The sequence below is a fragment of the Melitaea cinxia genome, chromosome 16 (assembly GCF_905220565.1).
Source record: "Melitaea cinxia chromosome 16, ilMelCinx1.1, whole genome shotgun sequence".
Taxonomy (NCBI): domain Eukaryota; kingdom Metazoa; phylum Arthropoda; class Insecta; order Lepidoptera; family Nymphalidae; genus Melitaea; species Melitaea cinxia.
In genome coordinates this window covers 15,135,796-15,155,330 of record NC_059409.1, presented here as the reverse complement: position 1 = coordinate 15,155,330, position 19,535 = coordinate 15,135,796, and the positions used below count along the sequence as shown (strand labels likewise).

General features: G+C 34.1%; 1 protein-coding gene across 1 annotated transcript in view; it reads left to right on the top strand.

Moving 5' to 3' along the window:
* Positions 1–19,097, top strand: part of LOC123661134 — a 30,359-nt gene extending 11,262 nt beyond the window's left edge. Inside the window, exons 2-4 of the mRNA XM_045596129.1 lie at positions 16,693–16,827; positions 17,483–17,564; positions 17,642–19,097. Of these exons, the coding sequence (XP_045452085.1) occupies positions 16,703–16,827; positions 17,483–17,564; positions 17,642–19,051 (1,617 nt within the window). The 5' untranslated portion in view covers positions 16,693–16,702 and the 3' untranslated portion in view covers positions 19,052–19,097. The remainder of the gene's footprint in view (positions 1–16,692; positions 16,828–17,482; positions 17,565–17,641) is intronic.
* Positions 19,098–19,535: the final 438 nt, after the last annotated feature.

Below are 19,535 nucleotides of genomic sequence, written 5' to 3'. Positions count from 1 at the left end.
GACGTCACTCTCAGGGCTCATATATAAAATTATCAGCTACATAGTAACAACAGAAGTTATTAAAAATATTAAATAAAATCTAGTATGTGTATGAGACCGATGTGGTCTGAGAAATGTTGTAGGTTATTTTGCATAATTATGTATTGTAGTAATTATTTTCTTGAAATATACACTTTATTGTTCGTAAGTTCCTATTTTTAGCGGCCGATCGGTGATCTAATTAGGAGAATGATACTCACACATGCATGCTATCAAATTATGCAACGTTACTAGTATGGAACGGGTTTGATGACCATTTTTTAGGTTCAATTAAATGATTTGATAACTTTTTGACTCTTTTTACAAAATAAATGCTACTCGCAATTAAGTCTTTGTTGATTATGACGAATATATTAACAGTATACTTTATGTGCAAAGGGGAATGTAACAAAAATGTATGAAGTAAAAATGTGTGATCTCGGCGTTTGTGTTCGTGTGGTGTATCTGTTTTTGGACTCCATACAAGTCAGGTTCGAAGCGTTTATTTGCTAGATTTTTTTTTCTCAATCAATTTTTTTTTCAATGAAGTTTTAATTTAAAAAAAAAATCATGGCCAAGTGTCAAAAAAATAAACATTAGAAAATTAATTTGAAATATATCCAGTGTTCTTATTTTGTGATATACGAGTACACATCATACGCAACGTTTAATCGCTGTCATTTAATAATAATTTATACTTGTGGTCTCCGTGGTTAAAATTCGGCCGTAATTAATTTAAATGTTTAATTACAAAAACAGTAAATATTCGTGTGTGTGTGTGTGTGTGTGTGTGTGTGTGTGTGTGTGTGTGTGTATATGTCAAATACATAGTAGTGTGTGTACTGTTTTTTTTTTAATGATTTCATGCATTTTTTCTATATAAACTATAAGTGTGCAAAATTTCAAAGTCATCCGTCCGCGCAATTTTCGTAAAAGAGGATACAAAGTTTTTGCTTCACGTATTATAATATATAGATACTCCATGTTATATTAAGCCGTAGAACTAAAAATAGCTTCAAACATTAATAAAAAATTTCATTTATATAGGTTAATTAGTTATACATATATATATATATATATTTATGTGCTGTGTGGCTACGGCACTAAAGAATTTAGCCACCCCCTCTCTTCCCGTGGGTGTCGTAAGAGGCGACTAAGGGATAACAAGGTTCCACAACCACCGTGGAACTTAAGAAGCTGACCGATGGCGGGATAACCATCCAACTGCTGGCTTTGAAATACACAGGCCGAAGACGGGCAGCAGCGTCTTCGGTGCGACAAAGCCAGCCCTGCGGTCACCAACCCGCCTGCCCAGCGTGGTGACTATGGGCAAAACACATGAGTTCACGTTATTTTTGGCGTGAACTTGTGGAGGCCTATGTCCAGCAGTGGACTGTATAGGCTGTAATGATGATATTTTTTTATACAATGATTTTTGATGCTTTCGTTTGACCAATATTTCACCTGATGATAAGTGAAAATGCGGTCTAAGATGGAGCACGCTTACCTAGAAGCAACGTATAAATACTAATACATATTGAATATAATGTTAAGTTTAGCCAAAAGGAAAAATTATTTTTTCAAATGTCACGTAGCGTGGGATGGAAATACCACGATGGTTTGATAATAGCTGTTATTAAGTTCGTCATTAGTCACGTCAACCTATTTGTCAGAATTCGTTATTCGCTGTCAATAAGCAGAATAAAATGGATTTGTTTTGAAATGAATTTAAAGCTATTGGTGCTAATATTAATTTTAATGACTATTTATTTTTTTATTTTACAATAAAGTAAATATATATACTATTAATAAATGAGAAAAGTAAGGTGTTGTTGAGTGTATTAAATATTATTGTATTGTCAAATGTAGAAATCGTCCGGATACAGAAGGATATTTTGTGTTTTTGTGATTAATTTAGTTCTTAAATGTGTTACAACAGTGTCGAGTGTTCTGATTTTTAAGTTAAAAGTCACGTTAAACGCCGGCTTGATTTTTTTTTTAGTTTTTTTGTTTGCGATATGGGGGACACCATGTAGACGACACACAATTCTTCCGTTGGTGCCGCGAGGGACACCACAAGAACGCGAGCCAGAGTCAACTTAAAAAAATATGACTTAGAAAAATATGTCATATAAAAAAATATGATAGAATTTTTGTAAATAAGGACTTTATAAATTGGCCCCATGGACTAAACAAGTGAGGCCCAACTGGTGTCCCCCATGGCGTTCAACGTGTTAAGGATGCTGAGGGTTGGAGCAACCTCATAAAGTTTGCTGTTTCATAAACTGTTTATGACATGAACAAAAATTTGTTCTTTTTAACCGACTTCAAAAATGGAAGATGTTTTTCAATTCGACCATATTTCTTTATGTGTGCGTTCTCGGGTAACTTCGTCGTTTATGAACCGATTTTGCTGTTTCTGTTTTTGTTAAAAAGTGGATATTCCAAGAGTCGTACAAGGAAAGGTCGTATAAGGAAACCAGGATCTGATGATGGCATCCTAGAGAAATCTTCGAAAATCGTAGTGACGACTAGCGTGCGTTTGTTAATTTTTTTCGTCCACTTGTCGATGTAATTGAAGTCGGTTTTTTTCGTTTGCTAGCAAACAGAATTATAAAGTATACCTATAATATTGATGTACTTATAAATATATAAATTAACGAACAGACAGACATATAAATGTTACATTAGTCTAAATAATGTACGATAACGGCGACCAGTTTCCTCATAGATAACAACAATACGTTTTGTATAAAATTTATTTATATTTATTAGTTTTGAATTTAACCCAGCTTTTTTACGTTAACGTTGAAAATAATATATATACATATATGTGCATGTTATATAATCTAATATGGGCGATTCTCTGTAATTTTGTAATCGGCTGTCCCGACCGTTTTTTTCAAAAAGTAATTTAATTATTTTAAAAAAAATTACTCCTAATGAAACTTTAGCCTCGAAACTTTACGAGCCCATTGTTTTTAGAACCATAACTATTTTAATTTTTTTTCTAGACGTGATAGAAGCTCTAAAAATACAGTCCCCAGGCTGTCCCCATCACTGTATTTCCGCCTAGAAACGAGATTTACGAAAAAGTTATTGAAACTATGTACATTTGGCAGTTAATATGATAAGAAAAATAACAAAATTAATATTATTTTCTTAAAACAAGGTCTCAATACGAATTTTATTATATTAGTAAACACCTGTAAACTTTGTCCCCAGAATTTTTAAACAGTCCCCTGCCAAAAATTTAAATCCATAATTAAAAAAAACATCAATATTTACAAACGTTTTTTAGAGATAAACGAAAGGCAATTATTGTTAAGTTGGACACCGTGCCGAATGCGGCGACAAAACGCCATTTTTTTAAGTGTCAGAGTGGCATTTGTGTTGTGAACTCACGTTTGATCCGCTACCGCACACAGTCCTCTGGTAAGTAATAATATTTGTATGTTAATTACTTTAATTATTGCTTTATCCTTCATTGTTTTATTATCTATGTCTAAATTGATCAGTAGATTCTTAGAAAACTATTTTACATCAGTTTTGTAAATATTGTCAAATCTAACCTTAATACACAGTCCCCTGGCAACAGTCCTCTGTCTGAAGATGCAGCAGGGGACTTTTTACACAACAGGGGACTGTGTATTTTGCATATTGGTTATTATTTCTATGTATTGTTTGTGTTAAATTATCCACTAGTATATTTTTTTAATGTGAGAATCATCAAAGTATCATTGCTTCGCATTATTTTCCTTTATAAACTTATATTATTTTACATAGGTCTATCGAAAACACATACACTATGGTTCCTAAAAAGAAAAAGTTATCCCGAGAGGAATTACTACAGAAAAAGAGATAAGCAGAGCGACTACGATACGAAATAAAAAAATACCCTGAAAAGAGAGAACAAATGAGAAAAAAGGAGAAGTTGAAGTAGCAAAAGAAGAAAGAAAAAGGGTTGCGAAAATTAGTAAAGGACATAACACCTCGTGACCACAGAGCTACCTTAAAGAAGTGGAAAGAACATTGTACTGTATACCGAGCCAAAAGACTAAGACTGAAAAGCGTCACTAATAACTTTATACGAGAAAAAACGCCGATCCTGAAGCAGATACTCTTCTACAAGACCATCTACTCCAGTTCAAGATCAAATATCTCCAGCTCAAAGCCCAGTAGTCTCCAGTGCTAGTTTAAATCAAAGAAAAAAAGTATTTACAAAGCGACGAATGAAGTTTAACAGAGAAAGAATTGAAAATATCGCACGCTTAGAGAAAAAACTTGAGAAGTACAAAAGAAGATTAGCGATTATTGAAAATGTTAGAGGAGCGTGATCAAAGAAAAGAAGTAGTCAAGAAAGCATTGTTGGCGACGTCATTAGTAAGCAGTTGAAAGAAAATTATTCCACATTGAAACGTACAAAAGAGAGACAAATTTTTAAGAAAGTTGTTACTGGCTTGTGTAGAAGTAAAGTCACTCGATACCTAAAGAAATGAAGTTGATGTCTAGACCTGGAAAAAATCTAATCTCAATGATTTAGATGTACCTGTAGCTAAACGATGTAAAATACCTCATAGTCATAAAAGGATTCGGAATTTATGTAAAAATACTGGAGATTACGCCCTTGTAAAATATCCAGCTAAAAATGTAGAATATCGTTATGCTGCCGTAATTAATGAGATTAATGACGATGAAGTACGTAGTTACGTGTTACTTTCCTCAAGATTTGTAACCAAAAAGTGCAGATCTATAGAATCAATGATAATCCTAACTTGATTTTGAAGGAAAATAGAATATTTTATCAGTTTCCTACTCAAATAAACGTTTTCGAGCGCTAACTTTTTTAAATGTTAAGTTCATTTTGATTAAACTTTTTATGTGCCATATTTGATTTCGAAAAATCCTTAGGATTTGATTGGAGGTATCAGTTGAAATATCATATATTTGAGAGAAAAGATTTTTCTAATCATTATATTAATAATAGTAAATATTTTAATGAATATTGCATAAAGTATTTAATGATTGATATTATTAAGACTCTGTTGATCTCAGTGAATGAATATTTAAATTTAAATAATTACATTAGTAATAGTAAGTATTTCATTTAATAAATAGTATTATAATAATAAGACTTTATATTGATCTCAGTGAGCACAAAATGTTTCTAGTACTTAGGGCTAAATTTTTGATATAAATGCTTAAAGAAAGTTATATTTTGTATTATTTTATTATAAAAAAACTTTTTTGATTATTGATGCGAAAATATGTCATACAAACAATAAATATTTGACTAATGGTAAATGATTTTTTTAAGTACGACAATCCTCTCTCATTTAACAGCCCCTTTTCACGTTCAAAACAGTCCCCTGATGCCTCAAACAGTCCCCTGTCATGATTTTTTGGAAAATTGCTAATTTCTCGGAAAATACGTATAAACTCAGTGGGCCTCCTTTTCTAACTAAAATAATAGTTAATTTTCTTCGAAATGTGACACGGTTTTTTATCAAATAGCAAAAAAAATTGCCAGGACAGCATTTGTATGGGAGCTGTACAAGCTTACAGAGAAATGCCCATATATAAAATTCTCGTGTCGCGGTGTTTGTAGTTAAACTCCTTCGAAATGGCTTGACCGATTCTCATGAAATTTTGTGTGCATATTGGGTAGGTCTGAGAATCGAACAACATTTATTTTTCATCCCCATAAATGGTAAGGGTAGTCAAATATAGTATAAATTATTTATTCTTTATTTTATTATGATTTGGCGTTGAAAAATACATACAAACCTAAATTTTCACCCTTCTACCACCAATCCCTATTTTTAAACAGTTTACCGACAAGACAACGTTTGCCGAGTCAGCTAGTATCATATATTATATTAATACGCTAAGGTTAAGATGTTTGCCTCCCTTTTAAAAAAAACCTCAGAATTCCTCCACATTAATTAGGTATATATATCATTTTATAGACAATTGCTTGCTCTACCGGCATCAACGACAAAAAAATATTGTTTTTGTAAATTAATTAATTATTAAAATTATATATATATGATGGCTTTCATTTTGAAACAACGTCAACATGACTGACAGTCGGTAACTTTTTTATTCAATTTCAGGCTATTTTTTTTCCTCAAATCAACGTGGGTGAAACCGTGGAGCCCCGTCTTTATATATATATATTTATATTAAAAACGTAGTCGTGGTGTACAATAAAGTATTAATAAACAAATAAAATAATATCATAAGGCAGGATCATAAAAATATTTGTGATCAAAGTAGCATAAAAGATAAAAATATTTATCGGATAGCTACTTCGATTTTATAGCACAGTTCAAAATTTAAATGGGTAAAAAATTGAAACTACGCTGCGCTTATAAAGACGCAGAATTTTATCCGTATTAATTTGCTTTTGAAAACCGCTATTGAATAAACATTATTTCACACACAGTCGTTTGTTCCTATAGTAACCAACTTAATTCTTGTGTTACAGGTAACAGCCGACTGTTATAACTATTTTTTTTTTTTTGATAAATAAACATAGAAATAATACATATATAAATACACATATTACACCCAGACTCAGGCGGGAATCGAACCCGCAACCCGCGGCACAGAATGCAGGGCCCCTACAAACTGCGCCAACGAGCTATGTTTGAGATAAAAGCATTATATTTCAGTCGTAAATATCGATATTGATACAGCTTCTATCCTGAAGTGACGTGTTTTATTCAAAATATGCTCTGAAATTTAAACTCAGTATTTAATCAATGATTATGGGTTCTCTGAATGAGGATTAAAATATAAAAATTAAATTTAAATGGTGATCCCCTGAAAATCATCTCAGTTTAATAGAGTACCCTCCGCGTTTAAATTTTGTTAGTAAAAATTAACGAGATGATTGCAACAAAAATAGCACTTTAAGCGCTTACAAACAAAGTCTTCAAAGTTTAAATTAAAGCATTATATAAATCAAAATGCACAAAAATAAAGGCAGTCACACACACACACTAAGTTCTCACACGTAACGACTAGTATCCCCACCGAACTGCACTCACAACAAAAGCTTGGCCTTGTCATATCATTTTCGCAAACTAATATCCGTACGAAAGACGAAAACAAACCTTGGACGCGTGATGTATGTGACCTTACGTACGATTACATTGGACGTGTGACAAGCCTGTTGTTCGGAATCCTACTAATTTTATAAATGGGAAAATGTGTGAGAAAGTATGGATGCATGGAGGGATAGATGTGTGTATTATTTTTGTTTCTAATGTTTACGCGAATTCCACTCATTATAATGAAACATTTTTTTTTTTTTGGATTTTATCGTGATTTATTAAGTTTTTTAAATGCCCGACGTTTCGGATTTAAGCTCTAATATTCCATATATTAAGGAGTCAGTTAGCACTTTCTGCGTAGAGAGGACTAATTAAAATATTCATGTAACGTAGGGTAGTTTCGAATAACTTTGTAACGTTAGGACGTCTGACACCTCAGTCCTCCCGTGACCATGGTTGCTGTATGTGACGACGTGCTGGCGCAACGGTCACAGAACTGGTTATTGGCTATTGCGCTGGCGGTTGCGTGTTCGATCCTCGCAATTGATTGATATTTTTTGCTACCTCAGTTAAATTAATGAAGAGAATGAAGAGAGAATGAATTCGAGAATTCGCGACAACGCCCAACCATTCGTGATCCTCGTAATTCTTCAAAGCTTCAAGCCAAAAAATAATGCTCAATCTAAGTAATGTATGTGTGTGGAACGTGTATTCATTAACAACATTCTATAAGGAAAAATATAAACAAGGATGGTAAAAAATGCTGCCTCATGTTTCAATCATGTACTTGATCAAATCAATACAATGCATAAACATTATGAGGCCAACGTTTTTTTTTTGTCATGACTCGTGGAAGACCCGTTAGCATATTGCCTCAATTACACGTTATTATAGTTGATTTTATCTAAGCGGTATAAAATATAAAAATTATCTTATCTGATAGCTGCTCTGCTTCTATAGCACAGTTCGAAATTAAAATCTGGACGAGGATTACGGAAAATCTGAATGTTTGGCGCGAACTTGGAGAGAACTATGTCCAGCAGTGGACTGCGATAGGCTGAACTCACTCACTCACTTCAGCCTATCGCAGTCCACTGCTGGACATAGGCCTCCCCAAGTTCGCGCAACACATCCCGGTCTTCCGCAATCCTCATCCAGCCTACACCGGCAATCTTACGTAGATCGTCGGTCCAACGGGCCGGAGAACGTCCCACACTGCTTTTGCCAAGACGCGGTCTCCACTCTAGGACCCGTCTACTTCAACGGCCATTGGTCCTGCGACACAGATGACCAGCCACTGCCACTTCAACTTGCTAATTCTGTGGGCTATGTCGGTTACTTTCGTTCTCTCGCGGATAGTCTCATTTCTAATCCTGTCTTTGAGAGAGACCCCAAGCATAGCCTGAACTGTAACTGTAATAATAGTAATAAATATATAAACATCTTTTAAAGTTTGACTGTAAACAATTAAAATCTCAATCACTCAGCGTATCATTGAGACAATGATGGTAGCTAATTGTCATGACTTATTTATGTACTTACATATTTCGTGTCGTATCTTAGATAGCAAGGAATAAAGAATGGTCCTATTCATGTGACGACGACGATAGACGCCTGCAACGCCAGAAGCATCGCAAGCGCGTTGCCGAGAGCTTATGTCACCTCACTCACCAACAGGAACACATACTGTTTGAAGCACAGTGAACAGTATTATTACACTTGAACAGTATTATTTAGTTGTGATCTTCTGTAAGGTCGAGGTACTACCCCAGTCGGGCTGCTCCATATTTTGAGCGGGAAATTCCTGCTGTGTCCTACCTCAGTTTTTAATTATGAAGAAATGAATTTTTTTAAATTGATACAGTATAGTGACGTACTAAGTAGATAACGTAAATTTCCAAATAGCTACGAGATACGTCGATGCTACCAGCTGTAAACAAATAAATAGAAAAAGCTAACCAAAGTCATGCATAAAAAACAAAGGTCGATAATGCCTCGTGTTTGGCCTATTTAAAGTGTCGTAATAAAATTTTGTTGATCTGATATTACTGATGATATTTCTAACGTGATGACTCAGTATGTGTGTATTTATGTATTTAATAGATAAACTTGGAATCTCATCCGCTTTAAAGCGCATCATGATAACGATTGGAATGTTTTAGAATGTTTAGGCAATCGTTCAAAAAATATATTTTATTCCAACAGATCAGTAGTTTTTCGCACTATTGGATAATATGGAAAGAAATTGAACAATTTTTTAGTGTTTGAATAGAGTATTGTATGTAATCACACATCACATCAGCCTGTCGCAGTCCACTACTGGACATAGGCCTCCACAAATTCGAGCCAAAAATGGCGTGAACGCATGTGTTTTGCCCATAGTCGCCACGCTGGGCAGGCGGGTGGGTAACCAACGTAATCTCAATAACTAATAATTCGTGTATAAGTAATGAGAAATTAACTATTTATTTTTGAGTGTTAGTGTTCATACTTAACAATCCTATTGCTTAATTATGTTGTCCGTTACAGAGCTGTATTTATGGAACCGTTGTATGTAAAGAATATAGTCATATAAAATAGAAAACTTAAAACTATGTTGCAAGGTTTTAATTCCAGTTCCCCAATAATGAAAAAATTTCGTCTTTCTCACCTCGGTGATGTTAATGTGCTAATCGTATGGTCAAGGATCACAGATAAATAATACTGGTTTCAAGCAGTGTTGTATTCCTGTGGTGAGTAAATGAGTAATGCGCCTGCGATGCTTCTAGTCAACACCAGACCAGGAGCTTATAAGTTACGGTAATCGCTTACCATCCGGTGAGCCGTATAGTAATAAAAATATTCATTCAAGATATCTAAAGCGCTTTTGGGTCGTAACAGAGTATAGAATATTTTGTGACAGAGTATATAACTAACAGTATATAAGCTATACCACCAATGTGGAATGTGCTTCTTTTAAGAAGTATTTATATTGAGAGATTATTTTTATTATTAAACTTTTAAAACCGGCAATCGTTATAAATACAATTGATGACAATGATCACTTGGTGTCAAATGGATTATCTCGTTTACTACATCTATAAAAACATTGTGATAAAAATTTTGCCTTTATGTTGAAATCGCCATCTAAATATTAATACGTGAAGCAAAAACTTTGTACCCCCTTTTTACGACAATTGCGCGGACGGAGGAGTATGCGCACACATATAGTTTATATACAGGAGTGCAGAATGCTAATATTTTTTTAAAGTTATGCAAAACGTATATATCAAATCAATAAAAAAAAAACATTACACACACTACCATGTATTTGACACACACATGCATATATTAATATCTCTTTTGTTGATTGTCAAAGTCGGTAGTCAAATTGAAAAATTTAAGAAAGGTTATTTATTTTTATATTTTTTTTTTTTTTTTTAATTTTTAATTGTGGCCGAATTTCGACCTCTGGGCGACTACTAGTCTTTATAAAATAGAAAACCCACTGAATATATTTAAATGAAAGTCAATGCAATGATGCATTTATAATAAGGCAAACAAGATGGAATCGTACGTTTACAGTGAAACGTGGCAAAAAGTTGTCTTACAAACAGACTAGAAATATCACGATCTTTATTTTGTAATGCATTTTTAATGTTTAAATTTGAATAAAATCTCTTTTAGCGTAATTTATGTTTTTCAATAGAATATGATCTATTTAGTTTTGAAAAAAAAAATATATTCTTAAAAAGTTAAAATGAGATTATAATGAACCGTATTATTGTTGACAATTATTTTGACATCAGCTAAAACTAAAGGGTCTACACTGAAAGGGTTATCTGCTTATATGAGTTACAGGGTGACGATTTATAGGCTAATTCATGACTATTATGTATAACTATCTATAATGTTAATATTAAGAATTAATACGTACTTACGCTTTCGCTTCAGCTTTGTAATATAATATCCCACTGCTGGGCACAGGCCTCTTTCTCAATGTAGGATAAGGATCAGAGCTTAATCGACCAAGCTGCTCCAATGCGGGTAGGCGGATATATTCCCTAGTATGAGTAACGATCGCTATCAGGTGTACATGATAACCTTCATTTACTTTAGTTAGATATACATATGACATAAGATACAGTATGAACTGAATAATAATTTACCTTTCAGGGATGGCAAAAATGCTATCTCTATTACCTAAACGTTTATATATACTGCATACATTGTAATGCAATTCATGACAATAGCAAGGTCGTTATAGTATTCTAAAGCCGATCATATTGCAGCGACCGTTCTGATGATAATAGGTATCAGTTTCCTGACCGAAGACGAGGAAATGTAACAACGAATAAATTGATAATTTAATTTTAAGTTTGTATTGCAATGGGGTATCATCATTTCATTGGTGCCATTTTGAATATTATGTGACGTCACAAAGCTAAATAGCATTAGATCAATGTTAAGGGTTTTCCCGCTTCGTCGGTTGCTAATAGATGATCAGATGTCTATAAATTATTAAAAGCTTATGACACAAATATTTTTTTCACTAACAATCTATCAGATATTTCTATTTGCAACCTTAAGCCTAAAGTTGTAGTTTAATAATAAAAAGTTAAGTATTTAAAAAACAAAATAACATGTTTAATGTTATCATACGTAATACAGTAATTACAGTAATTTCACTACTTTGATAGGATTATTCCATTATCCTAATTAGGATCGTCATTTTCCACTTTTTAGTTTGGTTTATTCATAAAAGCGTGTTTTTTTTGTTTTTTTTTTTTAACTATTATTTATTATTTTATAAATATTAAACTAGAGTATATTACAGCTACTTTAGATGTAAATATGACATTATCTATATAAAAATTTATAAAACTTTGTTTGGTTGTTGGTTCGCTTATGTCAGGTTCTATTGGTTTGAATTGAATGTTTTTTTTTTTTTCTCTTCGATATTCCATTTACCCTAGGAAGGCTATAGACGATAATATAATATTTTAGTAAGTTTTTTCCTAAAATTAAAAACCACGAGCCACGGTTACTATACAAATATTAAGACACGTAAACATTGTGCAGTTTCAGTTGTGCCCGTAATATTTTTCACACTGGAAGGAGTTCGCGACCTTGACCAAAAACCTAAGTGTGTCGAGGCAGTCCATCGGCCCTCGAAAGTGAAACCGACGCGGTGGGACGCGCCCGCCACGCGACTGGACCGGTTACTTAAACTGTATGAAATGGATCAATTCTTTAAAATGGCTCAAGGTTGTAATTTATTACACTAGAATACTAGATGATCCGGCAAAGTTCGTACCGTCCGTCATAGATTTTTTTCGTGAAAGTATCGTATTTTTTGTTTATTTTATTTTTTTGTTTATCACTGTACTCCTAACACAAAAAGAAAATAATTGTTTTTGGTGTAATCGATCGATCAAAATACATTTTTTTTATAATAATCGATAAATTCGGAACGGCATAAATTTAATAATTGTTTTGTCGAAAGTTTATTTGCGAAGATTGCAGTTCTGCCGATATTACCGTCTGTGTTCGTTACGATTATACGAGTATTAAATAAAAGGTACCTTTGAACATCTCCATTATTTTTTGTTTAATTTTTTAATGATACGTATTAATTGTAAAAAATAATATTAGACAGTGTTAATTGTTTAGTAACATATTTATATATATATTTATTTTTTTTAATTAAGTAAGGAATTCTGTCTAATCATGTATTATCAAACGGCGTGAGGCATTATCGTATTATACACTAATATATTAATAATCTACAATAATAATATAACGCTGAAAATTTTGTGAAACTACTGGTTTGAATAGATATAGATTAACGCGGGTGAAACCGCGGGGCACAACTAATAATCAATAAAAAATCAAAAATAATAATAATAATATATCAATAGGAACTCCTCTGCCCCTAGGTTGCCTGGAAGAGATCGCTTTTCAACGATTAGGGCCATGCATTTAATCATGGCATGATCTTCAGCATAGAGGACACTCTTCAGGAAAACGCAGAGTTACTTAAGCTCTGCGCCACCCTCTCGACCTTACTGGCTAGGCCAGTTCGGCTGCAGGAGTCTTTCGCATTTTAGAGCTATGCCACGAATGCTTGACTGAGACCCCATTCCGGGTTTCAAATGAAGTTTTTAACAGAAAAATATCTCATGAATATATCGGAATTCGGAAAAAAAGAATAATAAATTAAAAACTTTTTTTCTGTTGGATACTGTCTAACAGGCACTTATAGCCTGTTCTACCAGTTATCGATAACGCTATTTGACGGATAACGTTACAAATAGACCTTGACAGCGAGAGGTGGAATAGTCCAATAGGACCTGTTTCTCCTCAAATACTAAACTACAAATTTAAGATTAATATATGCAAATTAAAATATCTCATAAATTATTAGAATTCGATGATTAAAAAAATAACAATGAATCGAAAACTTTTTACTGTTGGATACTGCCATCCATTATTAGTACTTGCGTTAACGTTCTAATAGAGAAGGTCCGATAGTGTGTTGTCATCCTTTATAGCAGTGTCTATTTACAGTAGTTATCAAGTGAACATTTGTGTTATTTATAACAGAAATGTTCGCAACCGTACAACATTACATTAAACACACACACACGCATACACACAAGACGAGATAATAATAATAAAAAATACGAATCATGCAAATAAAACATATTTATAAAATTTTGTTTTTAAAGTGTTATCAATCTCTTATCAAAATGATTGTATTTTCTTTGCCAAGTACAAATTTAGTCACGTGGTTAGGCGGTCAATGACTCGATTTAATGATGTTAGATTCGAACGACTTTGCTTAATTCGATACAATGTTGGGATCAACATTATTATAACAGACGCGTTTTTATACAACTAGGTCCGTAAACAAGAGTACGGCTCACTTGGTGGTTAGTGATTATCCTAGCTTATAGACGCCTGCAACACCAGAAGCATGGCAAGCGTGTTACCGACTCTACCCCGATGCCCTTAGGAACGCTGGTCACCTTACTCACCATAGAAAGACAACACTGCTTGGAATCAGTGTTATTTAGCTGTAATCTTCTATAAGGTTGAGGTACTTCCCCAGTCGGACTGCTCCAGATTTTGAGCAGGTATATTTCCTGCTATAGTATAGAGTTAGTTATAAGAGGAAAAGGCCATATATAGACATGTACAGAGCAATAAAATTCCCATTTAATTTTTATATTTACCGCGCCGTAGCCACAGCGCTCCACAACAGTGTTATCACAACTGATAATGACATTTAATATCTTAATTATCAAAAGTGGACATTTAGCGTTCCGCTTGAAAGTCAAACTCGACACATTTCTCACGCAAGTTTGGGGCTTAGAACAGTAGTAGGGGGGTTAGGTTATAGGAAAACCGATGCGTTTGATGGGAAATTTTGAATTTTACTTCGATTATATTACTAGATTTTTAAACATTTGCATTGGCCATACAGATGTTTGCGGTGGTCTGGGTGTTTATGCAGTCCTTGTGGGTCTTCCCACCGCGCCTCGGAGTACACGTTAAGCCGTCGGTCCCGGTTGTTATCATGTACACCTGTTAGCGACTGTTCCTACTGTAACCTTGTAGGGAATATATGCGCCAACCCGTATTGCACTGGGATATTGCAGGCTAATGCTAGGCTGCGTTAATATGAGAACCGGAACCTGGCACCGTGTAGGCGTTCACATAATATTTTTAACAATACAAATATCCATTCCGTACGTGAATCGAACCCGCGGCTAGCGCCGCGTACGCACACGCACAACTACAGAGCGATGTCCAAAAACCTCTATAAACTTTAAATATTTTTTGAGGCTTGTCAGGAAGCTGTTAAAAAGGCTAGCATATTATCGTATGCAGATATAAATAACTCTTGCATGATACTGCTATATCATTTTAGTAATTTCTTATATATATACGGTTTCATTAACTTATTTTTGTTTAATATATCGTGGTATTGCATTTCGTTTATAAAATTTTATTTGTAGATAAAACGGGTTTCGTAGAAAGTAACAATGTTCAAAACATATATAAACATAAATTCAGTAACTACCAACTTATCTTCTCTCTATCACCTGTATGCAGACGATCTTCAAATATACACTCACGCTAAGCTGGCTGATCTACCCACGAGTATCCACCAACTAAATAATGATTTGGACCTTATTTTTAAATGGAGTAACGCGTACGGGTTAAAAGTTAATCCTGCTAAGTCTCAAGTGATTATCGTGGGTAGTCCAAAACTAGTCAGTAGCATTGATTGGTTACTTTTGCCTCCTGTACTCTTCAACAAAGTTGTTTTGAACGTCAGTGATAAAGTGAAAAATCTAGGAATAACTTTCGACCGTCATCTCTCTTGGTCACCTCAATTAACTGAGCTAAGCCGGAGATTGTTTGCAGCCGTCGGTTCACTCCGTCGACTCCAGTACTTTCTTCCCTTGCCTACCAAAATTGCGCTGGCACAATCACTACTTTTACCAATCCTTGACTATGCAGATACGTGTTTTCTGGATCTCAAAGAGGAGCAACTAAATAAGCTTGAACGCCTTCAAAATCTCTGTATAAGGTTCATATTTGGTCTTCGCAAATATGACCACGTCTCCGATTTTCGCAGTAAACTCAAGTGGCTCCCAATTCGCCTTCGCAGGAATACCCATGTACTTACTCTACTCTACTGTGTTCTTTTTAATCCTAATGCCCCTCATTACCTTAAAGAACGGTTTACGTTTCTTTGCGATTCCCATGAGCGCTCCCTTAGATCTGAATCCAATTTGCTTCTGAAAATTCCTCCCCATTCTACCTCCTTCTACTCCAATTCATTTACTGTTAATGCTGCCCGTCTGTGGAACTCTCTTCCGCTTTCAATAAAACAAGCTCCAACACAAGCTTGTTTCAAGCAACGCCTTAAAAAGCATTATATGTCGCTCATTAAGTCATAACTGTCGCGATTTGTAGTTTACTTTGTGTTCATATATGTATATATTTATGTGTGTGTGTATATATGTATATATTTTTATATGTGTATGTATGTATGTGTGTATGTATGTTTATGTGTGTGTATATGTATATTATATAGTATACATTAAAATATTTACTTATTTATATGTTTTTTTTTTTTTCTTTAATAATTATGTAAGTCTATCATATCGTAGTTTTTATCTATTTATTATTGATTTTTCCACCTTAATTTGTACACACTTCTAACCGCTGCTACTGTATCGTGTCCAGTACCCAAAGGTTATCTGGAAGAAATCGCTATTTAGCGATAAGATCGCCTTTGTACATCTTGTATTGTATCTTTCTTTATATGTGTCTGTATTTTGGTGTACATTAAGAATAAATAAATAAAAAAAAAAAATAAACATACATGTATTTCTTTAGATCGATATTGGACACTCTAAAGTCACTTTGTACAGAGTATATAAATCTTTTTTTTTTTTGTTTTTATTAATGAATGGTCAAGATTGAACTCAAAACTATCAACTCAAAATTGACTTAAAACATAATTTCTTAAGATTCGTATAATTTTTTAAACAATTTAACTGTTTATTGATTTTTTAAAGCTTCAAACTTTAGCGTTTATTTATCTCTCTTTCAGATAATACACCATGCAAGAGCAGGACGGCGATAGCGAGCCGGCGCACCACGCGCGTCGACCGATGAATGCCTTCCTTATATTCTGCAAGCGACACAGAAGCGTTGTCCGCGATAAATACCCGAACTTGGAAAATAGGTATATATTTGTTAGCTTTTTGATTTTTGTCAAAACTGATTATGATAATATATTGCTGATTAACTCAACTTATATAAAGATCCGCCTATAACAGAGGGTATTCATACCTTGATAGGATTATATCAAAAACAGTTTCACAGATAAGAACTACAAAGCGAACAAGTTGGTTGCTGTAAAAATAAATATATTTACAATGATGTTTGGGAATTTATTTACTAGCGACCTTGAATGTGAGAAGATTCTAGTATGTCTATCTCACTTGCTCACACTAGCTATCAAGTATGAACAAAAGAGCAAAAGATAATATGGTTAACACATATTAGACTACAGTCTGCAGCTTATCAAAATTTAAGGGTAATGAAGATTTTGGCAAACAGCTTTCTGCTGTAGTATTAATGCCGCGTCAAAAGCTACGAATTCAAATATAGTGGGTAAATTTTAATGCATAATAAATATATTTTAAGTAAAAATACCAAGATATTTCAAGTACTCTTCAAAACCTATAGATACATTAAATAAAACAACCAGGCCATCAACAATAATCTCTATTATGTATTTTAATTTTATGATTTTTGTTTGATAATGATACTAACCCAAAATATGAAATTAAAAAATTGTAATAGAATTAAATAGTCTAAAAAATTATAATTTTCAGATCTATCACAAAAATTCTCGGCGAGTGGTGGGCCAATTTGGAAAAAGAAGAGAAAGCTTGTTACACAGGTCTTGCTAAACAGGTATGTTACATTAAATATTTTGAATACCCAATATCAATTCAAAATTAATCTCTAAATTATGCTAATTTTATTTACAGTACAAAGACGCATTCTTCAGCGCCAATCCGGACTTTAAATGGTATAAGTTGCCCGCTCCGCCTCTACGCAGTCTCTCCTCTCGTCCTCGAGAATCTACTGAGAAAACGCTTGAGTCCCCTAACAATGAATATACTGAAAGCGAACTAGAAAAAACTAATAATAATTCTACTAAATATGATTACAACAAAAAATCAACAGACAATGGATCTGATGTTGACACTAAACCTTTGTCCATGTTTACGCCTGGCAAGTTGGCAGACGAAGCTCAAATGGGAGGCCTCAGCAGCCTCCTAGCTACTAAGACTGAAGTTCAACCTCAAAACCCCTATTACCTACCCCCTTCATATAAATTTACCGCGATCTCAAATCCAAACGAATACAAATCTCATAACATTATAGACCGTACGAAGTCGAACAGGGAAGACAGTATACGTGAACTTCAAAACGCTCTCACTGAAACCACCAAAATGTTCGCGGAAGATTTTGATGAAAAGGAAAGACTGTATCGCTACGGTGTAGCTAATGATCAGTTCACGAACCAAGATGTTATAGACCAAATAGTTGATAAGCGGTATTCTAAAGAGGAAGAAGGATATCAAAGAAATTGGTCAGAAGAAGACGAGAAAAATTCGAAATCCGGCAGATCATGTAAGGGGAAGAGGTATCAAGAGTTTATGGCCGTTGGAGGACTGATTGTGAATAAGAGGCAGAGGAGAGACTACACTGACAGATCTCCAGACGAAGACTATAGCGCTTCCTGTAGCTGGGACCCTGGATATTCTCGCGAAGAATCGACGGGAACCGAAGATTCTAAAAACAGCACCGTTAACGACACGTCTGTCGAAATAGACATTAAAGACGAACACAACGATGCGCCCGATCCAGACAATAATGCAAACAAAACATTCAAGGCTGCCGACTTCGATTTAGACGCTAAAATTAGGGCGTTACCTTCCCTTAGCTTAGAAAAATTTCAACAGAAAAAACGAGATAATAAACGGAAGAAAAAGACGATAAATCTTAAACCGAAAGCGCTGGAATCGTCACAGATAATAAACTCCGTACCGCGTCCAGTACTGGAGGAGAGACGCGACCTGGCCGAAAGTTGGCGAGAGACGGTCATCGGTAGCCAAAAGCGGAAACCGAGGAAAATTAGTATAACAAGACTCGAAATTAACAGCCTGGTCTCGAGTGATATGAACGGTGGTAATAAAATCAGTCCAGAAATAAAATTGGCCACCGAAGCTCCATGTACAGTCGTACAAAGCATGGACATGTGCAATCAGACCCCAAGCAATGTGGACTTGTTCGCTCTCGCCACTTTGGCTGAAGTAGCGGCCAAATCCTCCAAAATCGAAGACACGGACATAAACGCCAAAGCGACCGACGACAACGCTTCCCAGGTATAATATACCATCACATAGAGCCTTAATGAGATATTCCAAAAATTATTTACTTTATAATCAGATAATATTTATATATAGATCTACTTTTACATTGTACGCATAAAGATTAATATGATTGTACACTTTTAATCGTAGTTTTTGTAAATTAAAGATAGAATCTATTTATATTGGTAATGATAAACATAGAGAAACTATATGTATACTTAGGTTGAATTTGACGTTTAGGCTGCGATATATATGCTTCATAGAAATAAAAGCCGGTGATAGATAGGTTATTTAATGTTAAAAATTATCACGAGAATGAAAAAGAGCATAATCTATTTTAAACGTAATTTTGAAACAAACAAAAACTACAACTTTTTAATTAAATGCGGCATACAGCGTATCTTTACAATATTGTCAATTAATGAAAATTGATTTACATAAAGATAATACTGTATTCCGGCCTTTCATCACAATATTTTTTTTTAAATGCCAAAAAATAAGT